Here is a 25372-nt window from a genome sequence, read left to right as displayed (position 1 = left end):
GAGGCCCGCCGGGGGCCTGCGATGTTGAAAGATGTAAACGGCATGTCCGCGGTGGCCTTTTCGTTGATCCTGGTCCAGTTTGATAAGGGAGCTGCTTCGGGGACATCTGCTGGGCCGTTTTGAAGGCAGTTTTCAAATGTGGGCTCTGCAGAAGGAAAATGGGCCCCTGTCCAGCCGTCCTTTGTCTCCAAATGTACTTCCCAGCTCATTCGGTCAGCTGACCTGTAATGAGGACAGAAGAGCAGGTGGCTCAGGTCTCTGCCCCTCCTGATGACGTCCGGGCCCACGGCGTGTGTTCCCGGGAGGGCAGCTCCCCTCCAGCGTTCCCTGGAGCCCCGTCCTGAAGGCTTCGGGGCCCAGGGCACCTCGCCTCCGGCCCTGACATGATGGGCAAGGTGCTTCCTGTTCAGAGCAGGGAGGGGCTGTGGGCCGCCAGCCGCAGGCAAGGACAGCACCTGGGCAAGTAGAGGGGTCCTCCCCATCTTTAGTGTCACCCCAAGATCCAGGAGGAAGCAGTGGGAAGTTGGAAGGTTGCTGGAGAGAGCTAGGGCCCAGACTGAGCGCCACGCACTGTCATTCCGTGAGCCTTTCTGGCCAAGCTCGTTAATCTGGCGTCCAGCCTGGTCCAGTTCAGAAGGCGTTAGAGCAAAGAGCAAAAGCGTCAGCTGAGGGGAAAAGCAGCTCAGCTCTTGGGCTCGGACTTCGGGTCCACGGGGGCTGCAGCCTTGCTCTGTGGGTGCCAGCAGCTTGTCCTCATGGCATTTGGAGAATCACCCTTAAGGTATGAAGAACAGATTAGGAGTTTCCCCTCAAGAGGGTGGTCAGGGCTATAGAGTTTCAGCCATCAGGGCAGGACGTCTCAGAGGATGCCAGCAGCACCTCCTCCCAGGCCTTGGGGCACCCCAAGCCCATGTATCCGCTTTCCCAGACCTTGGTCTTGGGCTCTCCACACAGGCACAAGAGCCAAGGAGCTACATTTCAAAGTTCTAGTGCGAAGGCGGAGACATGGCCCCACTGCGGTCCCTCGTCCCCTGGGCGGGCTGGTGCAGTGCTTTATCTCTCGTGGACGCACAGATTCTCTCCTCCAACCTCATCACATCTCGTCCCACCTCCCAGGGTGCAGGGGGGCCCCTGGGCCTGGGCAGTGGCTGCGTCTGCAGCAGAAGGTCCACACTGGGCTGTTCTGCTGCTGGACCTTCCCCCTGGGCTTCAGGCAGAACAGATCAAGCCCCACGAGGAATGGAAATTGTCCCAGCTGCCAAAAGATTTTCTTATACCACTGGCATCTGCCTCCGTCTATCCAGACTGTAGTAATCCTGACTTCTAGTCTAGCCCCAGATCCTGTGCTTGGTCATTTCAAATGAAGTGGGTGCTGCAAGACGACTGACTTGCAGCTCGCGGAAGGTTTGTCAGCCTGGATCTCAAAACCTCATCCCCTGGCAGGTGGGGCAGCACGTGGATGCTTTCACCCTGGGGGCTGTGTGTCCTCCTGAAGGGGTCACTGAGACCCTGGACCTCAGGGCAGCCCTCGTGGGGTGGCGACACAGCTGCTAGGAAGGGGTGCTCCACGCATTTGGTGCTGTTTTCTGTCCGGTGGAGCTGCAGGTGCTCTCTGCCCAGGCTCCTGACCCGAGAAGATAGAGGAATGCAGGCGCCTTACGGGTGGCCTGGCCCTGCATCCCTGGCTGTGACTCCGGGGGCCCCAAAAGGGACGTTTTGAGCTGGGCCAGCATATGCTCCCTGGACACCTACATCCCTCCTTGGAAAGTGGCTGGACTGGCAGACCCCAGGCCTCGCCAGGGGAACGGGGCTGGATCTAGGCCCGCCGGCCCTCTGTGTGCCTGCCCCTCCCACATCTGGCAAACATTCTTCCCCAAAACACCCTCCCACTGAGGAAGGTCAGTGCCAGGGCCCTTCCTGCCTGAGACTTGGGGCAGTTCTCCCTGCAGTCCTCAGCTGCCGGCCTCCTGGTGCTGGGAAACGCTAGCCCTTCATCTCTATTCCTCACACAGAGTCTGAGGGATCATCTTCACCAGCTGCTCTCAGCCCTGAAAGCTCTTTCAGAAAGCAGGGTGGGCACCTGTCTGCTCTGTTGTCTTTCTGTCAGAGCGGGAGGGTGACTAGGGTCCACTGAGCAAATGTGGGGCTGGATTCAGACATCAGCTCCATCCTGTCCCAGCCCACGGGCCTGGAAGGTGTTAACTTTCTAATTCTTCTGTCTTGCCTTTAAAAAAAAAAAAAAAGAAGTAATAACATGTTCATTGCATTAGACTCTTAAAATACCATAAAACAAAAGGCTGCTCTCCATTACCCCAGCCCCGGCCTGGGGGGAGGATCCAGGAGGTTGCATTGCAAAGAGCCTCTGGTTTCCTGGATCCCAGAGACCATCAGGAGGGGGCCCTACACGCTAGCTTCCTGGCGCTGATCGGGGATGGTGGACGGAGCTTCCCAGGGACGTGGGGCCTGGAAGCACTGGGTGGGCCGGACATGGGGTCAGCAGGGGGCTGGGGGGTGAGCCAAGCCCCGGACAGAAGTCCTCCTGGGACGGCTACGGGGCTGGAGGTCCCTGGGCCTCAGAGCCAGACGGTCTGTGTCCTCTAGGTGACAAGCAGGCCTCAGAGACCCACACCTGCCCGGGGCCACACACATAGTCTGTGGCTGAATGGGCCACCTTTGCCACCCCTGCCCCTCAGCTGGGTGGACTGGGAGCCCTGGCGCTTCCCCACAGAACTTGGGGTTCTCATCCCAGCGCCTGGCTCTTGTCGTTTCCAGGGATCGCCGTATGCAACATCCCGTCCGCGGCAGTGGAAGAGACGGCCGACTCCACCATCTGCCACATTCTGAACCTGTACCGGCGGAACACGTGGCTGTACCAGGCGCTGCGGGAAGGCACGCGGGTGCAGAGCGTCGAGCAGATCCGGGAGGTTGCCTCGGGGGCAGCCCGCATCCGCGGGGAGACGCTGGGCCTCATTGGCTTCGGTACGTGCGCCTGCTCCGCAGGGACCACCTGGGGGAGGCAGGCCTGGCCCTGGAAGTCGGGGTGCGCTGCAGCTGTGCCTGTGGGAGGAGCTCGCTTGGGCCGGAGGAAGACCCTTGCCCTTCGCCGAGCTGCCTGGGGTGGGAGGTCAGAGGTCAAGACTGACCAGGGAACTCGCCCAGAGGTAAGATCTGGGCTGCTTCTGGAAGAATGGGTCTAACGTTGGCGGGAGGGCGCCCCAGGAAGGCGCCGTACTCCCTAACTGCCCTGGGTAGAGGGTGAGGAGCTGGTGGCTGAGTGGAGGCCCAGGCAGTGGGCAAGGCTCACCTGCAGGCGCCAGGCGGGGGTGGCAGTGGAGTCACTGAAGGATTTTTGCGCCAGAAGGTGGCGGGGTCAGGTCAGCAGCTTGGAAAGCTCCCCCAAGAGAGGGGGCATGGTAAGGCCTCCCTCTGCGGTGACACGGCGGGCGGCCCTGGGAGCGCCTGGGGCAGGTTCCTCAGGAGGAGGTGCGCCGCGGTGGAAAGCAGCCTGGCTGCCACAGGTGTTGGCAGCACTGGGCCCCGAGTCGAGCCCCGACTCGGCAAACGGGAGCCGACCTGGGCTTGCTCGTTGCTCACTGGCTCTGCGACCTTGAGGACAGAGCTCGACCTCTCTGCGTCAGTTTCTGATCTGTCAATTGGGAACGAGTGTTACACGGTTGCTGCCTGGAAGCACACGGGTGTGTTGTGACCAGGGCTTGGCTTCCAGAAGGCCCCCCAAGCTGCCGGTCAGCCGTCAGCTTGGAGCTCTGTGTTTCCGAATAACTGAGGGCAGGACCTCTGGGACGGCCACAGTGCTTCCTTGTGCCGCAAGTTCCTGTCCAGGAGGCCCGGGTACCGGCTGGAACAAGTAGAAGGAGCTGGGCTTCTTCCAGGAGCGCACATCTTTCCAGCACCCGGGTCTGGGTGCTAAGAGCCCAGGTTTCAGGGGTGATAACACTCAGGGAGCTAATCCTTTCGCCAAAGAGTCTGTCTTCATTTTTCTGGAGTGGAAGATACAATATGACTCAAATGCTGGTGCTCTGTGAGCCGCAGCGCCCTCTGCTGGTGCCCGCGGGGCTTCCCACCGCTCTGGGAAGTGGGTCTTGGAGACGGTTCTTAGAACAACGTGCATTCTTAAGCCGATGCACAGGCCTCAGGTGGGCTCCGGCCAGGGTGCAGAGCCTCACCTTGCGAGTGGCCCGGCCACCTGGTAGAACACTTGTTTCCAGGGCGTCTGACCGCAGCCATCCCAGCAAGTTCTTACGGGGGACGTTTCTTCGGCTGTACCCTTTGCCATCCATCTTTTGAAGGCCGGTCCTGTGAACTCCAGCCCTGTTTACTCAAGACCGTAAGCCAAGCACTGCCACAGTCCCGGAGCCCCCCTGCACGCTAGGTTTTTCCTTGCTACCTTTCCTGGTCTCTCTGGAGCCTCCCAGAACTGTAGGCAGAGCTGAGGCAGGAGGCGGCATGGTCATACACGGCCTCACGCCTCTGCTGCCGCCCTGACTGTTTGGGGCTGAAAGCCTCCGCTTGCCTAAGAGTCGGCCGAGAAGCAGCAGCAGAGCCCGGAGTGTGGAGCAAGTTCCTCCAAACCCAGTTCATGCCACCGCGCAGGGGCCTGGACGGGGCGCTGTCGCGAGCTTGACCCCAGCCCGGGCTGGTGGTGGGTACTGCTCAAGGCCAGCCTCCGAGTTGGGAATAAGCATGAAAAATCTGAAGGGAAAGCGTGCCAACAGTGACAGTATTTTTATTTTATGTTTTTGTTTGTTTTTTGGTTTGTTTATTTTGCGGTACGTGGGCCTCTCCCGTTGCAGGGCACAGGCTCCAGACGCACAGGCTCAGCGGCCATAGCTCACGGGCCCAGCCGCTCCCCAGCATGTGGGATCCTCCCGGACCGGGGCACGAACCCGTGTCCCCTGCATCGGCAGGCGGACTCTCAACCACTGCGCCACCAGGGAAGCCCTATTTTGTCTTTTTAAGGCCAAGGCAATTAGGTTCTCCTCTCTGAGGCTGGGTTTTGATCAAGTCAGTAAGAGTATTTATCATCAGGTCTTGCAAAATTTAGTCAGGAAAACCCCATGGCTGAAGTAGAGCCAGTGGAAAGATGAGGGTTCGTGAATTTATGAAAAGCAGAGCCATGGGGAAGGCTCTGGTGACCGGCCGTGACTCCGCCCCGGGCACTGCCGCCGGGACCCCATCTCCTGTGAAAGTGTGTTAGGACGCGGGGGGGAAGGAGGGCAGCTAAAGGCCGGCAAAGCGGGGGGTGGCGGGTGTGCTGGCGTTGGCCGTGAGCCCCAGCCGCCGCGTGGTGGGGGCGCTTGGTTCCGAACCTCGGGTACATCAGAGGGGGGTCTTCGGGTCACTGCTGCCCTTCCCGCCCCTGCCGTTGTGCTGGCTCCTCTGCAGTGTGGCTGTACTTCCTGGCTCGCCGTGTCCAAGTGGTGACACTGAAGAGGGATGGCACGAGGGGTGTGACCACGGGCGACCCCGCAGCTGTCCCTCCTGATCAGAATGGCCTTATCAGAGCTTTGCCTCCAGACCATGGTGGTGGTGGAACTGCCACCCATTTGGATTGCAGTTTCAGCAGGAGGCGGTGGCGGTCCGCCACCCCACCGCTCTCCCACGGGCTTCCCTTCTTCCCTTCTTCCTCCTGCACATTTGAGTAATGGTTTTCGAGCCAGATTTATTCTGCGCTCTCCCCAAATCAGCCCCTCCAGGTATCATTCACATCATTTTGTGTTCAAGCTGAAAACTGCTCTGGGAAGCAAGAGGCGCCGTCCATGGGGGTCAGCGGGTTTGCGCAAATGACGGCCACTCAGGAGTCAGGGAAGCCTTCGCGTCCTGTTAGGCGACGTTGCTGTCTAACTTGCTGGAGGCCTGACCCACGCTCCACGTGTGCTCAGAGCCCCACCTCTCAACCAGAGCACTTCCCCACATCCATCGGTGCTCAGGCCAGACTGCAGTGGTCAGTTTCGATCACTGTTCATGAGCAAACCTGGTGGCAGTTACACAAGAGAACAGTCCCTGTTCGACACTGAGAGCAATAAAGAGATGAAGCTCAGGTTAAGCAGCAAACAAGTAGGGGAAAGAGAAACACGCAGGAGATGATATCGGTGGTGGTTGGGAGCTGGCACGTGGAGTTCCCTAGATTGTTCTCTCTAGTTATGTCTATGTTTGAAAATGTGCCTAATAGGAACCTGAAAACAAAACAACTACTCTGGTAGCAAGTACAGGTGATAAGCACTGCCCTGCTCACCCAGAAGCGTTGGCCCGGCTCCGGCCCCAGTGACCTGGGGAGAAGTGCTGGCCTCAGGCGGCACCAAGCCCTGGGCGTTCAGTTCTCCCAGCACCACCACAGACTGGGTCCAACTGCCAGAAGTGCTGGAGGCAGCAGAGCTGCGGCTGGGCACCACGCAAGGTCCCGGCCTCGGGACGAGCGTCGGCAGGAGGCGCGGGGGCCTCGCTCACCTGGACGCTCTCTTTCTGCACAGGTCGCACGGGGCAGGCGGTTGCCGTTCGAGCCAAGGCCTTTGGATTCAGCGTCATATTTTATGACCCCTACTTGCAGGATGGGATAGAGCGGTCCCTGGGCGTGCAGAGGGTCTACACCCTGCAGGACTTACTGTATCAGAGCGACTGCGTCTCCTTGCACTGTAATCTCAACGAACATAACCACCACCTCATCAATGACTTTACTATAAAGCAGGTAAATTGAAATAAATGGTCTCAGACCCTGGAAACGTCTGTCAAAACCAAAGGGGGAATGGGAAACGGTCCAGTGGACACACCAGTGAGCAGAGAAGAAAGTCCCCCGAGGCATCAGCAAGGAGCTGGGCGGGGCCCCCTCCGTGAGATGGGCCGTGGTGAGCGGGGAGGGGCAGGACCCGGCCCAGGACCCAGCTCTGACCAGGCCTGGCCTCCAAGACAGCCAGTTGACAGGTCACGGCTCCCGCTGCCCCAGCTTGCAGCCCTCTCTCTCGGGGTCAGCGGGATCGGCCCCCCCGGCCCCCCGCTGTCACCGAGGCTCTGCGCTCCCTTCCCCCGCAGCCGCTGCGCGCGCATCCAACACCCAGACCCACTACCATCCACTGCCGCGGCTCCCTTCTTCAAACCTGGGTGCAGGCTCCTCCCAAGGCGGCAGCGGCGGCACCCGTTTACCAGCTTTTCCCTCCCCCTCGCAGATGAGGCAAGGAGCATTCCTAGTGAACGCGGCCCGCGGCGGACTGGTGGATGAGAAAGCCTTAGCCCAAGCCCTCAAGGAAGGCAGGATACGAGGGGCGGCCCTCGACGTGCACGAATCGGAGCCTTTCAGGCAGGTTTGGTAGCTCAGGGCTCGCACAGGAACTCGCAGGAGTCCCACTGTGACCTCGGGGCAGCTTCCCAGACGGGTCCTGGGTGGGCACCTGGAGACCAGGTTTACAGCCTCTGCTCTTCTAAGGTCTGTGCTGTATTCTCACCAAGTATAAAAGGGCCAGAAGTTCCCCCAAAGATGATCAGAAAGGGGACAGGCAGGAAGACAAATGGCGGTGAAGAGCAGGCTTTCCCCGTACTCTGGATTGCTCTGGTTGGAGGCAGGCTAGTCGGCCCTCCCTAGAATTGTCCCTTCTTTCCGAGTCCCTCGTGATGCCTGACGCTAATTACAGTTTTATGAGTATGTTCTTACAGTCCCAACCCTTAGGAAACAGACTGCAGAATCCCCCCCCCCCACCCCCGTTTTATCTGTGTGGCTAGCATTCCACACGGCCAAGGGCTCCCTTTTGACGAGCAGGGCAGGGAGTGAGAGTGAAGTGCGTTGTTTTCCTCATCTGCTGTGTTTTTTGTATACTCATCTAGCTTTGCTCAGGGTCCCCTGAAGGACGCACCGAATCTCATTTGTACACCCCACACGGCCTGGTACAGTGAGCAAGCCTCCCTGGAGATGAGGGAGGCGGCCGCCACCGAGATCCGCCGGGCCATCACAGGTGAGCCCTCCGCCACGCTGGCCGCCTCCGATCCCAGTGACGGACACGCGGAAGGGGGCGTGGGGCTTTGCTGCTGGCAGAGGTGGTCTCTAGGCGTCAAGTTGAAGAAATTCGGAATGAGTTAGGCCCCGTTTCTTTCAGGGGAAACCAATTCCCTTTTGTATTAGCCAGTGCAAGTCTCGCAAACCTGGAAGGGGAGGGAGCCCCAGGGGGAGCCGTGGGCAGCTCCCTTCTGTTTGGCTGGAGCCCAGTGTGGTTCAGGCCCTGGAACAAGTCATATGTTGTGGAAATACAAGGGCCGGCCCTTCCTATCAAAGAGTAAGAGACTTGCACTGTAGCTTGTCCCCGCATAACAGAGAAGTATAACATTTAAGTCACTATGACCTTGAAAAATACATATGATTACTTTTAATCATCTTATTCCAGGTCGCATCCCAGAGAGCTTAAGAAACTGTGTGAACAAGGAATTCTTTGTCACAACAGCTCCCTGGTCAGTAATAGATCAGCAAGCAATTCATCCAGAGCTCAATGGTGCCACATACAGGTGAGGAGAGGAATGGGCTGAGCCCTGCTCCCTGGGGGAGGGCGGAGACGGGGGACCTGGGGACGTTAAAGCCAACCTGAGCGCTAGTAAGAATTACACACTGTCCCCTCCTCTCAGTTCTTCCATTCCTCATTTCCGTGGAACAAACATAGTTTGGGGACAGAGCCGAGAATTGGAATTCCTATTTTAAAGGGGGTGCGGGGTACGGGTGGGTTGTGCATTCCCCAGCGGGTCTGAATCACTGTTCATTCCAAAGCCACTTGAAAACCAGAGGGTTTCTAGGTGAAAAGGTACAGAAAAGGTCATCAAGGAAGAGGGCCTGATTTTGTTTTCTAACTTGAACTTTCTGTCCAAGGAGAGCATTCTGGCCAAAGCCCAGTCCATTTGACGGGGGGGGGGGGGGTCTTTGTTTCTCCGTGAGGCAGGAAGTTTGACCCCAGGGGCACGTGACAGTGACAGAGTTTGGGTGGGACTGAGGCAAGAGAGCCTGCACTGGGGACACGAGCCAGGACCCTTGGAAGGGACCAGGGGTTTTGTCTGTGGTAGTTTTCCATGGTTCTCTTCCCCCAGCATGGCCGGTTGCAGGGAAATAGCTCCTCCCCCATAAAGGAGAGAAGCTGCAGCGTGGAATGCCAGAAGGGACCTTTTGTTCTGCTTACTCTGACCCAGGACTGCCCCACCTTGGCAGTACTGGGCCAGATGGCCCGTGCATTATAGGATGTATAGTGGCAGCCCTGGCCCCCACCCGCTAGAAGCCGATAGCACCTCCCACTCCCAACGGTGACAACTAAAAACGCCCCCCAGACACTGCCCAAGATCCCTGGTTTTGAACCACTGCTCTAGGGGGCGATTAAATATAGTCTGTGTAAAAGGACCCATACATGGACGCTCCTACTCTGGGCAAGGAAGCCAAGCAGTTTCTTCCCAAGTCACGTGGCTTTATTTGCACGCAGCATGTTCTATTAAAGGCCCACTTGGGTTTTACCCTCATAAGCATTTTCAAGCATCACTTGGGCCCAGCCCAGCACCAGATTGGATTCCCCTGTTTGTCCATGTTGGTGGCCTACCCTTTAAGGGTCACGTCCCTTAAAGGGTAGGCTCCTTGGCCCCTTGGAAAACACGTCCTAATTAGACAGAGCAAGGCTCCTTGGCCCCTTGGAAAACTGCTTGTGCTGGAGGGTTGCAGCTCACAGGGTCCTGTTCATCAGAGTCCTCCTGGACAGTCCCTGACCAGCGTCACTGTAACAGGCCGAGACCCCGTCCCCTTTACCGCAAGTGTGAAGGGTTTGATAACTTGGAGAGGAAGACTAATTCTAAAGCCCCTGCTTCATAAGTATGTTTTGTCCTCAGTGTTTAAATACACGAGTCACACCTGTGCATAATGTCCATGTGCTCCGGCGTGCACGCGCACACAGCCATTCCTGTGCCTGCAGGATAAGATGAGGCCACGTTCAGGTGCCCTCCAGGTACCCTGTCAGAGGGCAGGCATCCTGCCCATCACCAGCTCACCATCTCCCCTGCTGCTGCCCTGTCCCCACCCACATCTCAGGTTACGGGAGCCCGTAACTAACCAGCCTAGGAAGTCACACTTCGCAAGCGTACTCCATGCCCTCTGTTAGGAAATCATTAAAGCCTTTGATATAACTGCTGAATACTTTCTAACGCAGCCGGAAAACTTGGAATTTATTTTGTCCAAAACGTTTTCCAAATGCGACACGATTAATTAGTATAGTCTATTGCTGTTGCCTAAAAGCTACAAAATTAGTGCTTTGATTGGACTAACTAGGCTTTGTTGTTTATGAATTAGATGTCCATGTTTAACTTTACCATGTAGACTTCTTCTTGCTTTGGAGGTAGGAGGTATGACAACCCATCCCATAAACAGAGCAAGAGCTTGGCAGCTTCTGGGGCCTGAACTTAACCGGCCCTTTCTCTTGTGCCCGCCCTCCCTAGATACCCGCCAGGCATCGTGGGCGTGGCTCCGGGAGGACTTCCTGCAGCCATGGAAGGGATCATCCCCGGAGGCATCCCGGTAACCCACAACCTCCCCACAGTGGCACACCCTTCCCAAGCTCCCTCTCCCAACCAGCCCACAAAACACGGGGACAGTCGAGAGCACCCCAACGAGCAATAGCAGAGAGTGACGGAAGGTAACCATTCAGATACACCTGGGACCAAGAGACAGTGAAAAATAGATGAACTAAGAGAAAAGGAATCTGACAGTCTTTTTAACTGATTCTGGACATACGCATCATTGACGTTGCAGTGTTAAAACTACAAAGGAGCTCGAAGCCGAGACGTGGGAAAACTGAAGATGTCGTCTGGTTGTGGAAGCGCTGAAAAAGACTAGGACGTGATTTATTAACGACCAACTTCTGTTATTGTGTGTTAAGTTTTTCATCTGTGCATCAAATCACAAAGAATAAATAGATCTTTTTCCTTTATCAGTCCCTTGGACACAGCAGGTCCTGAACACCTTGCTCTAGAATGTTGCATCAGGAGTTCCAAACATCAAAATAAAAAATATTAAGAGGAAATCCCCATCCTATGACTCTAGTCCCTTCGGTCCACGGGGGCTGGTTACCTCTTTTGCTAATAGGAAGATTAAATTACTACAAAATGGGGAGAAAACTGTTTGCCTGTGTTAGACAACCGCGAGCATAGGATTGAAGACAGTACAGGCTCCTGTACAGAGAAGTCTCTCCCATCTGAACTGCATACTGAGCGGGCAAGTTGGTTGTGAGTTCAGTAAAAACCCTCTGATGATGCAAAAAAAAAAAAAAAAAGTATTAAGTTTCACAAGCTGTTTGTACTCAAATATATTTTCTCAGTTTCAGATCCTCAGCTATTTTATTGAGTGGAAAGTCTTGAACTGAAAGGGTTCAAGAAGAATAATGTTGCATTTCCTTATGTCTCAGGAAACACTTTTTATGGTAACTTGTCAGATTGTCTATGAACAAACCCACTTTTTTAGACATTGATAAAGTCTTCTTTTCTTCACGTGATATTTTATACAAGAACACTTCAGGTGTGTTATTAGATGTGACTGATTTTAACAAATCCTATTAGATTTGTATCAACTAGTTACCTGTTATATTCATAGTCTTTTGTGAATCATCGCCTTTTTGTTTAAAAGATGGCCTATTTTGAGCCTTTGTATAGGTACATTCCTGTTTTTGTGACAAAAAAACCTTTAAAACTGTCCCAAACAGAAAAATAATGGCTATCAGAAATATGTTTTGTTTTAGTGTGAGTTACCGTTACTGTATTTGTTTATTGTAAAGGTGGACATTTAGCGTTCAGTGCAGTTTTCAATAAAAAGTAATAAAAATTTCTGTTAAGCTCTGAAATTCAAGTACAACTCACCAGTGTAAAAGTTCTCTCCTTGAGATGTTTAAAGGCAACTGCATTTTCAATTAGCCAGTTTCCCAACTCTTGTTATTCCGAGGGTCAAAGATTTACAGTACTTTTCTGTCATCTACCTATTCCATAACCAGACGCAAGAATGTTGATAATTACTTCATGTGATAGTTTAATTGAAAAAATCAAAACTTCACATAAGTCCATCCTTATCAAATCATGCCATCCCTAAGATGAAATAGTGGGTTAGAACTAAGTCAATTCAAGAAACAAAACTGGTCAAGTTTTAGAATTTTGATTTTAATTTACCCAAAAGCAAAATTATCTGGCTCAAGCATTAATGCAGGAAGGGAGGTGAATCTCAAAAAAAAAAATTTTTAATGATATTTACAAAGAAATGTTGCAAATTAATTAACATCAGCCATTTCCATAGGTTAGGAACTTTCCATTGATTTTATGGGTCTTCCTTCTCAAATAGCATTAAACCCCTTACTACTAGCAGTATCTGCAAATGTCAGTCACGTCCAACAATTCCAGGTACCGAACTCCTTTTCAGCCGCCTCCCCCCACCCTTTCCCATTTAAAAAAAGAAGTCATGACAACTTAAAGCATCAACCTCCTCACTCATTTTAAGGTGGTGGTCCCATCCCAAGTCTCCCATGAAAAATTACACTGAAACCACCTGACACGGATAGAGAGATCCTGGACAGAGATACAGCAAATGGTTACTGACCTATCACTCCGGGGAGCAAAGTGGCAGCTCAAGATCATCTTCACGACCACTTGTCAAACAGGCAATCAGTGAGGGGGTGACGTATGCACAAAAAGGAGACCCCCAACCGACTATGCACAGCAATAGTCCCTTAACACAGACTAAGTCTGTGACACGATGAGCCTAAAAACCAAAAACATAAAAAGGTCCAAATCCATGGTGTGCTTGGGTTTTGACAGAAAACACCACACTGTATTCCCCCTAGAAAAAGAACCATAAAGTCCATACAGTTAAAGGTATTACTGTCTGGAGTCAACCAAAAGACATACAATATCTGTCACCCTGCCATATATAATCTGAGAAAGGACTGCAAACTCTATCTTGGGACAACAGTTATGGCTGTTTGATAGTTCAAGAGCTTAACATAGCATTGATTCACCAAAATGTTGGCCTTTACCAGCCAATCTGCTGTGAAAACCATTTAAAGCCCCATCCCTGTCTGGAGCCTAAGAAATGGAGTCATATATATATATATAATTCTTTCCCACAGGGAAGAATGCTGTACCTGTTAAACTAGATGTGGTCAGGGTCACTGATCTATAAATAAATAAATAAAGAGGCACCTCAGGGGACACACCACGCAGCAAACACAACACACGGAGGCTAAGGCTAAAGACCGAGCCTGCAGTTTTCTGAACAGCACTGACTGTAATGTAGACCGTAGCAACTAGATGCTTTTCCCTCAAACATTTCTCTTCGGATTCTTCAACTGGGAGAGCAGTTTTTGCTTAACAGCAACTAGAACAGGATGTCTGGCCACTAAAGAATTCTCTCCCTGTATATGGAGAAAAGTTTATAGGGATGCTGTGCTATGTAATTAGAATGGCAGCCTTCTAAAAAATTAATTCTGTCCAAAATGAAAGCAAACCGTAGAGTCAATTTGTAAGAAAACATTAACCATTTGAAACAGTAACATACACATTACATCAAAATTCATTCATATGGAATCAAATTGCAAATATTTTTCCTGCAAGTTGTAGCATGCAGCAAAAGAGATCATCCTGGGAACACGTTTCAAGGTGTTCAGAGAGGGAAGAAAGAACTAGAGAGATGACATCTCATAGGTAATTTTCTATTTTTAGTATTCCAGCATCAAATCTGAGGTTGTGCACATTTCAATAGCATCTAAACAGAACTTAGAAGAAAACAAGAAGTAAATATTTCAAGGTTTTCACAGCCTTTTCATCAAAGGGAAGGAAAAGTGTGAGTGAGTGAGTGTGAGTGTGTGTGTGTGTGTGTGTGTGTAGGGCTTCTTGCCAAATTCCTTGCCACATCAATAGTCTACAAAGTGCTTACCAGGACACTAAGTCTTTTTGTGTTCCTGAGATAGGTCTGAAATTTTTACCCAGTTTTGAATGTATACCTGAAGTGGTCAAATAATACTTTTTGTAGAAAGTTTTCCTACCTAAGATTATAGTCTTAACTTTAAATAAGAATGGCCACAATTAACCAACATGCAAAAATTCTCAGACTACTCACTGAGAAATTCATTATACAATGCACTTACCACCTTACTGCGTTCTTAAATCTTTATTCTATACTGAACTGATATTCCCAATTAGCCCAAGCAAAGGCATGCCTTTCTAATACAATTTGCTTAAAGCAGAGTTGATGATAAAAGACAGTTAAGAATCCACAGACTCTATGCATGGCAACCTGGGAGAGTATAACATTGTCAACAGAGTCAAGTGGGCGAATTTCACACAATTCATTCAGTTACATACGAGTGGGCCGGCTCCCCCGAGCACTCCCCCGCCAGCACTCCCCTCACTTACATCCACCGAATAACTATTCACAAAGAGACTGCTGCCCAGAGTCTGGTAGAAGAAGCCCCATCTTAAGGGTACTCTTCCAAACAAATAAATACCTAAACACTGAAAAGGGGCATTATCAGAAACTTTTAAAAAGACAAGATAATAGAAACCAAAACCCTTTCCAAAACAAGGGAACGATGTCTATGCAAAGTTCACTCAATAAAAAATCCTTACTTTTCTTACAGTTTGTTCCTTAAAGATTTTATTTTATTTTATTGGGCACAACAGGAACTAAATTATTAATAAAAATAAAAGCTTGTTTTTATGTTTTGCTGTGGGTAATTTGTACAAAAAGTTTCCAAATCTCTAACGAGCTCTAGTGAGATATAATGTAAAACGATCTTTTAAGATGCAAGTAGAATGCCAGGTTCTACTTAAAAAAGAATTATCTCAAAGGAACAAAGAGTGATCTGCCATGTGCTTTTGGAGGTGCCCATGCTGGAAAAAACTTCTCAATAATATGAAGATGCTGGTACAACTTTTCCTATTACACAACTTCTTACACAACCACATGCGTTACATTTATAGACAGATTTACAATTTGAAAGGAAAAAAGTTCTGTCTTAATAAAATTCATTTTTTACAAACTGTAGTCCAAAGTTCTGTCTCCTCACAGCAGATGCATCATCTCCACGGGGTGTGGATCAGAAAAACCCTTCCAAGCAGATCCTGCCAGATCTGCTTCATTCCATGCCGTGCACTCTGCCTGGAGCACCGCAGCAGCGTGGAGGTCACTATAGAGCTGGTACCTTGCTCTTCTGCTCTTTGATTATTTTCATTCATCTTCATCATCTTCGTCTTCCTCCCCATCAGACAGGGATGTACAAGGCCGGATCTGTCGGTAGCGGTCAAGCCATTTTTCTACCATTTGCGTGACCAGAGGGTGATTTCGCCGCCGGGAGCTCTTCTGCATGGCCACGAGAACTCCTCCCTCAGTCACACAGCAGTCCAGCCACTCCCTGAGCAGCTTTTCTTGCTGTTCCTCATTACCTAGCTTTTAGAGGAATGTGAAGAAGAGGGAAAATAACACAACAGATCACAGACTTGACAGGAAAAATTTAACAGAAACCTACAGCTGGTATGATTAATGAAAAAGGCCAGAGCAACGAAGTGTTTCAACATGGTTTCCACCTCTCATCAATTTTATGTTTAAAACCCAGTTTCCTGTGGTTAAATAGAAAAAAAATCTATGGGAAAATTCACAGAAAAACCTAGAGGGAAGAATAGCCTAGTAATAAGTTAATTTGTTTGATATAATAGCAAAAAGCAAATGTTATCTAATAAGCTGATCCTTGCAGCTTCAAACAGAACAAGGTAAGTTTACTCAGAAAGTTATGTATATAGGCTCAAGGAACAAAAATTATCTGAACTTTTTTCTTAATATCATGGTTATAAAAAGTTTATAATTATTACTAGTATATGAAATAAAAGACCAATAATTTTATAAGAATTTGGGCTGGAGCGCTCTTTTACACATTCTCGCCACCTCCCCTGCCTGGCGTGCACCACCTGCTCCCCCGCAGCTCCAGTGACCTCCCACCTGCTCCTGTTCCCACCACTGCCCAGGTATCGAGTCTCAACCGAGTTGCCAGTATTCCTCTTCTGGGCAAACTGGCTGTTGGCTCCCCAGCTTACCCAGAATAAAGCCAAAGATTTAAAAGACCGTTGATGACCCCATGCCACCCCTTAACCTCTCAGCCTCGTCTCTCCCCGCTTGCCCAATCCCCACAAACCACACTGGCTTGAACTTCCCTCTACCTACAACTCTCTTCCCCCAGATTCTGCAAGACTCCTTCCTCTTTCAGGTCTCAATTCAGGCATCACCTCCTCAGTGATGCCTTACCTTGGGCCCCCGGTGGCCCCCTCATCCCCCCCTTTCCCCCTCACCCCATCTTTTTATCTCCTCAGCACTCAGCACTACCTGAGGGCTAGGACTTTGGTCTTCACTGCTTTATCTCTGCAGAACACATCCTACACAGCAATTCTGAAAAGATAAATTTCAAAGTCTGTCTGACCAGGATTTATAGAAAGTGACAATTACTACGACCTAGTTCAAAATTGTAAGTGGTAGTACAGATAATACCACACCTGAAAGACACATTAGGCTGGGTTCTGGTACAGTGCTGCTACTTTAAGTAATTAATACAAGAAACAGGCTTCTTACCTCCTGAGCAGAAAGGAAGTGCACATGGAGTAACTTCCTTTCACTGTCAACCAGAGGCAGAAATGTAATGGTGACATCGTCATCGGTGTTCAGGTTAGCACCAGCACCTCGGTTACCATAGCCATCATTTTCCATGGCAACCAAAGCAGAGAAGTGGCCCCTTGTATAGCCCAGAGCAATCGGACTTTTCCAACAAAAACTCTGTTCCCACAACAAAGGCAAATACACACCTGGAAAGAGGGAAGAAAGTCACAATGAGATTTTCAGGATGTGACTGCAATGTGCATTAAAATAATAAACAAGAAAGCTCCAAAATACTCATGATAATGGCTTACCTTGAAACCGAGTATATCCCAAAGTTTCTCCCCGGAAGCTTTTATAATATTTTACTCCATAAACTATAATTGGTCGTCTAAGAATATGTGCAAGTACAAAAATGTGGGTCTGTTCCAAACTTGCTCCAGGCTGTACAGAACAAAATAAAAGAAAGCAAATTCTCTTTAAAACATTTATTACCACCCCGGAAGACTGATGTGTGTAACACAATGCTACCCTCCTCCATTATTACACTACCTCAATTCATTTAAAAAATATAGTAATACTACTGTCCAACTAAAGAGTTTGATTCCTCAAACAGCAAAGTCCAATAAAAGAAATCTGCAAAGTTTATGTACAGGTATCCTTCATTATCCAAACTCAAGAACTGAACAGATTTGTTTAAATACTGATTTCAGAAACAAGAGGTTCAGACAGCAAAGGAAGCTTGATTTCTATAACTGCCTTCTGGTTAAGTTACTTGTGAAAGTACTACCTACAACAAGGTCCACCCGAAGTAAAAAGAACTTCGTTATTTCACACAAACATAAATGGCTGCAAATGGCTGCATCACCTAAGGCAAGAATATGCAACAGGTCTCCCTTCCCCCCATAATGATTCTGACAGCACCTTTACAGGAGGTACATGTCTCAGATGTAAAACAGTCACTGTGAACCCTGCCCAAATGACCCAAAGACAGAAGGTACTTCCCTCAGAGGGTACTAATGAATTATGATGCTTTCTGCAAAGAAAAGAAGTGGTTTGTTGTGCATATATTTGAAGTTTATAGTTAAGTATATTAATATGCTTCATAAAATAAAACTAGCATGAGTGTGAGGGACAGCCCTACACAATACATCTATAAAAGTTCATTCCCAAGTTAGTTAATCATTCCTGTCCACGGCACCTTCTCCGTGGCCTGCGTCACGTGGACGGAGGCTCCTCACCTGGGGAGCCTTGTGAAGATCACAACTTGATCCTCAGGGGCCTGGCAGCTCAGCATCAGCACCACCACTAGCACAGAGATCTTGGGGAAGTGTCCCCTCGGACACAGAATGGGAGCTAACCCGTAGGTAGGTAAAACAGGCATAAAGCCACCACTTCTTAAAATTTTTAATTTATTATTTTTTTAAATTTTTATTGGAGTATAGTTGATTTACAATGTTGTGTTAGTTTCTGCTGTACAGCAATGAGAATTGTTATACATATACCTATATCCACTCTTTTTTAGATTCTTTTCCCATATAGGTCATTACAGAGTATTGAGTAGAGTTCCCTGTGCTACACAGTAGGTCCTTATTAGCTATCTATTTTATATATAATAGCGTGTATATGTCAATCCCAAAAAGTCACCTGAGAGGACAATATAACTGAAGAGTAATCTGAGGAAATATTTAAGAGGTTAGAATCACCAAGTACAACTTTTATTTGGACAGTTTTTTAATCACTTAATATAAGAAACATGTTGCCCTCCCTGTGCTGCAGCGAGGACTTGCCTATGGTCCCAGAGCTGATAAACAGCAGTCACTAGAACCCAAGTCACCTGCTGCCAAGTCAAGCGCTCTTCCCTTCATGCCACACTGCCTCCAACATGGTCTTAGTGTAAACCAAGGCATTTAGACCAGCTGCCTCACTTTTCTCATAGGAGCAACATGCCCTGAAGCATTCTTACCTGACTAGCAAGAGAGAGTATAAATGCCCAGTCTTCTTGCCACTGTTCTTCTCTCAAGGAAAAATGTAAACCAAAGCTCTGAGAATACCAGGACTCCCAATCTTTCCAACGTGTATAAAACCTAAAAGCAACAGAGTAAAACAGAAGCCTTTCTATAAACAGTTCATTTAATGTTCCGATCATTTATTTAATGTAGTCTTTAAGCAATTCAAATGCAGAGATTAATAATTAATTTTACCTGGCTTGCAGTATATTTTTCCAATTAAAAATGCCTCCTTTCTGCTAGCAGACATCTTTTAACATATCCTCAGACATAATCTGATTCACCACCCACCAAATTTTCATCAAAACTACGAACACTAGTGATGAGAACGGTTGATTTCAATTGTCTACTATTGGTTTACAAATAAAAACTAAAAACACTCAAAATCATCTGAGAGGTTGGATAAAAATCAAAGACACTACATTTCTCCATTAATGAATAGTTATCCACTACTTGGTCACAGACTAGAAATAGCCCATGTGTTTACAAGAATATCAAAATCACTTCCTTGAGATTTCATTCATTAAATAAAATTATTTGATTATCACATGACAATTGAAATAAAAAATCACTGTAACTACAAGAACAATCCCTTCTTCATGCTTAATACCTGTTTAAATACTTCGGCCTAATAAATTATGAAGACTAAAAATCAAACTAGGCCACTGGTAGACTGAATTACTAAAAGCAAAACATTCTTTTTCTTTAGATCAAGTATACAATTAAATAAAGCCGGATATAATTATGCTCAAAACTGTGATCCACTGTCTTACAAAACAAACCAGCAAAGACCTCTGAAGACATTTAACCTGTTTGTAACATTACATTCCTCTCACATGTAGTGAACTATCAGAAATCCCCAATACTTTTATGTATTTGAATTCTAGGTAAAAGAATCAAAAGATCAGAAAACATTCTTTTGCTGTTGTTGAAATGTTAAGGTATTAAATGTCTTAGTGTCACACGTTTCTTTAGAGTAACTTAATGCAGGGCTCCGTAAAAAGTAAATTAATATATTTTAGATTTAAAAAAGAATGTTACGGAGGCTTAACTCTTGTTTGATTAGAAAAAAAACTTTTCTATGCCAGAGAACCATAGGTTTTCTCTTTTTAAATCAGGAATGTAAGTTTCAATGCCAAATGTTTAAAAATAAAATATGGATATTCCTCTTTTAAAATACCTAAGATACACAGAAATATATTTCAATGCACCAATGACAAAATACATTGTTTTAATAAATTCGAGGAAAAATATCATGAAACACAGAAAGTTGCTGCAGTTAAGAAATTTCTTGGTTGCTGCCTAGGATCGTTTTATTGAATGAGACACCTAAATGTGCCAGAAATCAAATGATGACTTCACTCAAAACTCAAGAAGACTGCAGAAAAAGGCTGTTCAAAATATATTTTAAAAATAAGCATGTTCAAATAATCACACCCACCACACAAAGACCTAAACACTCAAGCTACCTGGCTCACTGAGAACAGACAAGCAAACCAAATCCAGGAATACGAGGCCAAGCGGGACAGCAAGTTTGGCTTTAACACTGAGAAGTCACTTTGGGGCTTCCCTGGTGGTGCAGTGATTAAGAATCTGCCTGCCAATGCAGGAGACACGGGTTTGAGCCCTGATCCAGGAAGATCCCACATGCCACAGAGCAACTAAGCCCGTGCACCATAACTACTGAGCCTGTGCTCTAGAGCCCGCGTGCCACAACTAATGAAGCCCGTAGCCCCCGCTCGCCACAACTAGAGAATGTCCACGAGCAGCAACGAAGAACCAATGCAGCCAAAAATAAATAAATTTATTTTTAAAAAAATCAATTCCACATTCATGGATGAATTCCACATTCAGTGCAATCTCTATCAAAATCTCAGAGGACTTTTCTGCAGAAGCTAGAACCTAAAATTTATCTAGAAATCCAAAGAATTCAGAATAGCAAAAAGAATCTTGAAAGAAGTAGTACAAAGTTGGAAGACTTATACTCCAGATTTCAAAACCTACCACAAAGCTACAATCATCAAGAAAGTCTAATGTCAGCATAAGGACAGACATACATATCAACAGGAAAAAATTGAGAGTCCAGAAATAAACTTTTACTTTTAAGGTAAAATACTTTTTGACAGAAGTACCAAGGCATTTGAATGGGAAAAAAAAAATAAACAGTACTGGGACAACTGGATATCCATGCAAAACAGATGATTTTAGATCTTTACCTCACACCTTCAATAAAAATTAGCTCAAAATGGGTCACAGACTTTAAATGTAAAAGCTAAAACTATGGAATTCCTAGGTGAAAACACAGGAATAAAACTTTAAAATTTTAAATTTAAAAACTGTAAACAACTATAATAAGTATGCTAAGGGATCTAATGGAAAAAGAGAGCATGCAAGAACAGATGGGCAATGTAAGAAGAGAGATGGAAATCCTAAGAAAGAGCCAAAATGAAATGCTAGAGATCAAAAACACCAACAGAAATGAAGAACATTTTTGATAGGCTTATAGTGGACTGGATACAGCTAAGCAAAGAACCTCATGAAGATACATCAATACAAACCTCCAAATCTAAAAAGCAAATATAACACACATAGAAAAAAAAAGTGAATTTCAAATAACCATGGGACAACTACAAAAGGTATAACATACAAATGTCAATAATAGAGGGAGAAAAAAGAAAGTAACGGAAGAAATATTTGAAACAATGACTGAGAATCTCACCAAATTAATGTCAGACACCATACCACAGATCCAGGAAGCTCAGAGAACACCAAGAAGGAAAAATGCCAGAAAAACTACACCTAGGCATATCATATTCAAACAACAGAAAATTAAAGAAAAAGGTCCTGAAAGAAGACAGAATATAAAAAACACCTACCTGGGACTTCCCTGGTGGAGCAGTGGTTAAGAATCTTCCTGGCAATGCAGGGAACACAGGTTCAAGCCCTGATCCAGGAAGATCCCACATGCCACAGAGCAACTAAGCCTGTGCTCCACAACTACTGAGCCTAAGCTCTAGAGCCCATGAGTCAGAACCACTGAGCCCGTGTGCTACAACTACTGAAGCCCGTGTGCCTAGAGTTCGTGCCCCACAAAAGAAAAGCCACTGCAATGAGAAACCTGCACAATGCAATGAAGAGTAGCTCCCGCTCGCCACAACTAGAGAAAGCCCACGCACAGCAACGCAGCCAAAAGTAAATAAATAAATAAATTTATTTTTAAAAACCCAAAAAACACCTGCCTATGCAGAAACAAAAGATAAGAATTATATCCGACTTCTCAGAAACCATGCAAGCAAGAAGAGAATGAAGTGAAATAGTTTAAAAGTTGAGACAAAAAAAACACCAACCTAGAATTCTATATCCTGTGAAATGATCCTTCAAAAGTAAAAAAGAAATAAAGTCTTTCTCAAACAAACAAAAATGGAGGGAATTTGTTGCCAGAGACCCGGTTCACAAGAAATGTTAAAAGAAGTTCTTTAGAAAGAAGGAAAATAACATAGATCAAAAATTTTGATCTACATAAAAAAAGGAAGAGCATTAAGAAATAAATTGAAGATAAAATTAAAACTTTTATTTTTTATTCTTAATTGATCTAACAGATAATAGTTTATTCAAAATAATATTTGATTATGCATACTTATGTATATATATATAGTGTGTGTGTATGAACGTGCGAGCGTGTGTGCAGGTATGCGCTTATGTATGCTTACATATAAGTGAAATGAATGACAATAAAGATACAAGGGACAGAAAGGAGGAATTAGGATTATTTTGTTATTATGAGGTAATGACACAACCCATGAAGTGGTACAGTTTTATTTGAAAGCGGACTTGGATTATTTGTAAAAATATACTGCAAACTCTAGGGCAACCACTAATAAAAGTTAAAAAAATAAGTATAACTGATATGCTAAGAAAGTAGAGAAAATAGAATCATAAAATGCTCAACAAAAAACATGAAAGACAGGGGCTTCCCTGGTGGCGCAGTGGTTGAAAGTCCGCCTGCCGATGCAGGGGACACGGGTTCGTGCCCCGGGTCCGGGAGGATCCCACATGCCGCATAGCGGCTGGGCCCGTGAGCCATGGCCGCTGAGTCTGTGCTCCGCAACAGGACAGGCCACAACAGTGAGAAGCCCAAGTACCGCAAAAAAAAAAAAAAAAAAAACGAAAGAAAAAGAGTGAAAGACAAAAACAGGAACAAAGAACAGGGCAACAAATAGAAAACAGTTACAAACATGGAAGTTATGAATCCAACTATATCAATAATCACTTTGAATGTCAATGATCTAAATGTAACAATGCTGACAACATCAAATGCTGGCAAGGATATGGAGCAACAGGAATTCTCATTCATTGCTGGTGGGAATGCATAACAGTACTGCTACCTTGGAAGATTGATTGGCAGTTTCTCACAAAACTAAACACATACTCTTATTAGATAATCCAGCTATTATGAACTTTGGTGTTTACCCAAAGGAACTGAAAATCTATGAACACACAAAACCCTGCATATGGAAGTTCACAGCAGCTTTATTCATAACTGCCAAAACTTGCAAGCAAAGTGTCCTTCAGAATGGATAAAATTCATCCAGACAATGAAGTACTTTTCAGCATTACAAAGAAATGAGCTATGTAAGCCATGAAAAAACAGAGGAACCCTAAATGCACATTACGAAGTGAAAGCAGCTGATCTGAAATGGCTACATATTATATGACTCCAACCACATGACAGTGTGGAAAAGGCAAAAACAACAGAGACAGTAAAAAGACCAGTGGCTGCCAGAGTTAGGCAGGAGGAAAGGATGCAGTGGCAGAGCACAGAGGATTTGGGGGCATTGAAAATACTCTCTCTGATACTATAATTGTAATCCTCTGTTCAATACTATCTATATAATGGTGGACACATGTCATTACACATTTGTCCAAAATCACAGAATGTATACTAAGATGAACCCTAATGTGAGCTATGGACTTTCGGTGATAAGAATATTTGACGTCAGTGTCGGTTCATCACTTGTCACAAACATACCACTCTGTGGGGGATGTTCGTAATGGGCAGTTATGCGTGGGGGGACATGGCAAACAACGGTGACTTCCTTTCCATTGTGCTGTGAACTAAAACTGCTCTCAACCAATTAAGGTCTAAAAATGTATATAGAGAGGCACAACAATTAAGTTATCCAAAGCTGATACTTCTAAAAGAACTGATTTTTCACTGATTTTTCCCCCTATTTATATTAATTACTCCCATTTGGCTCTCTATTTGGATTGACATGTCAATCAAAGGCAAGTACAATATTCCATCTTGAGCACTTGAGCCGGATCAAATCATAGGCACCCAACAGAAAAGCACGGCTACCACCACAAAAAAAATGTCCTATCTTTAAGTGATAGGAGGAAGGGTTTAAATAAAAGAAAATTACTTTCTCAGTTCTCATTTAGATATTTTATGACTTAAAAAAAGTCTCATCCCACTTGATTTGGATTATGAGCAAAGGAAACCCTAGCAGAAAGCTGATTTAAAAGGAGACTGCACAAGTGATATACTGGCTGCTCCTCTCCTGACCTAGGACAGGGCCCTCTCATTCTACCTTCTAATAGTCATATAAGAGCCCAGTCAACAAACTTGTCACAACTCAAAATAGTCAACAATTTAATCGTTATTCAGTAAGGCTAATATATTTGACCCACATCACTGATGCCTTGAATCTACGGCAACAATGCTTCCTCTCTCCTCATTTGATAATCTTCATCCCCTCTCCACCCCAAGATAGTGAAAAGGATGTCTATGTGATCACTACAATCCTTGCAGCTTCCTATGCCTTAACTGTAAAACACCAGGTGAAGACCCTGTATGGCAGGGACTGGAGGAGGTGGCACCAAGGCACTCTTTACTGTGGAAAGCCTGTTCATACGCCAGCGAAGCATCCTTTTAGAACCAAGGCCTCCACTACCAAACGACCTGCCACAACAGCACTTACCAGTGGCTGCACTCATACAACCTAGGTCCTTCTCACTCTCAATAGCCATCTAGCCCATTTTCCACCTCAGATTATGGCAATCTTTTTCTCTTTCCCCCTACTTTCACATTAGACTTTTGAGACTTCAAATGACTCAAAAGTAGAATTTCAGTCCTAATACAAATATAAGTGACAACTCCAATCCAGAAGATTACCCACTGCCAGCTTTGAGAAACGGGTAGCATAAAGTTCCCAAACTATTAATAGCCACCAATGTCTTTTTCTTTTTAAAGCCCTCACAGCTAGGAAAAGTAGATATCACCTGCTGAAATTTACAGTACACTTTCAACCTTACAACAGGGTCAGAATATTACTGTCAGAGGAAAGGCTAGAGCTGCCTTTTAAAAAGGACTTGTAAAATGGTAGACTTACCAAGGTCCAGATCTAGTTTCCAGGCTGAGCAGCTAGACCTCATCCACACCCAGAGGACAGATCTATCTTTCCAAGGGCAGAGTCACATTAACTAAACCTACAAGGCAAACCTGTAAAACCACAATATCCAAAACGACTCATCCCCTCGGTGAGGGCAGGCCCACACAAACAGCCAACTCATCATTAGGGTGTTGTTTGATGAGCACGTAATCCAATCTAGAGGTCAGACAGACTGAACATTTAATGACATCAGGCTCACCAGGCCTGATGAATCCGCATCACAAAAGGAATGGTATTGCCCACACTACCAGATCAATCCAGAGCAATCACCCTCCACT

At 46.7% G+C, this 25372-nt stretch overlaps 2 protein-coding genes across 11 annotated transcripts in view; one reads left to right on the top strand and one right to left on the bottom strand.

Moving 5' to 3' along the window:
• Positions 1-11852, top strand: part of CTBP2 (C-terminal binding protein 2) — a 166913-nt gene extending 155061 nt beyond the window's left edge. For all 7 annotated transcript variants that reach the window (XM_027112898.1, XM_027112894.1, XM_027112900.1 and 4 more), the window contains 6 exons: positions 2773-2979; positions 6489-6703; positions 7179-7309; positions 7831-7958; positions 8385-8502; positions 10456-11852. In XM_027112898.1, coding sequence (XP_026968699.1) covers positions 2773-2979; positions 6489-6703; positions 7179-7309; positions 7831-7958; positions 8385-8502; positions 10456-10636 — 980 coding nt within the window. In that variant the 3' untranslated portion in view covers positions 10637-11852. The remainder of the gene's footprint in view (positions 1-2772; positions 2980-6488; positions 6704-7178; positions 7310-7830; positions 7959-8384; positions 8503-10455) is intronic.
• Positions 11853-12141: 289 nt separating this feature from the next.
• Positions 12142-25372, bottom strand: part of ZRANB1 (zinc finger RANBP2-type containing 1) — a 69354-nt gene continuing 56123 nt past the window's right edge. For 3 of the 4 annotated variants that reach the window (XM_027112890.1, XM_027112891.1, XM_027112892.1), the window contains 4 exons: positions 18600-18720; positions 16948-17077; positions 16613-16842; positions 12142-15442 (listed from right to left, as the gene is read on the bottom strand). In XM_027112890.1, coding sequence (XP_026968691.1) covers positions 15224-15442; positions 16613-16842; positions 16948-17077; positions 18600-18720 — 700 coding nt within the window. In that variant the 3' untranslated portion in view covers positions 12142-15223. The remainder of the gene's footprint in view (positions 15443-16612; positions 16843-16947; positions 17078-18599; positions 18721-25372) is intronic. The other variant, XM_027112889.1, reaches the window with a different exon arrangement.

Source organism: Aethalodelphis obliquidens, unplaced genomic scaffold (assembly GCF_003676395.1).
Source record: "Aethalodelphis obliquidens isolate GAN/ISIS:26980383/991018 unplaced genomic scaffold, ASM367639v1 scaffold11, whole genome shotgun sequence".
NCBI classification, from domain to species: domain Eukaryota; kingdom Metazoa; phylum Chordata; class Mammalia; order Artiodactyla; family Delphinidae; genus Aethalodelphis; species Aethalodelphis obliquidens.
This window is presented reverse-complemented; position numbering and strand designations above follow the sequence as displayed.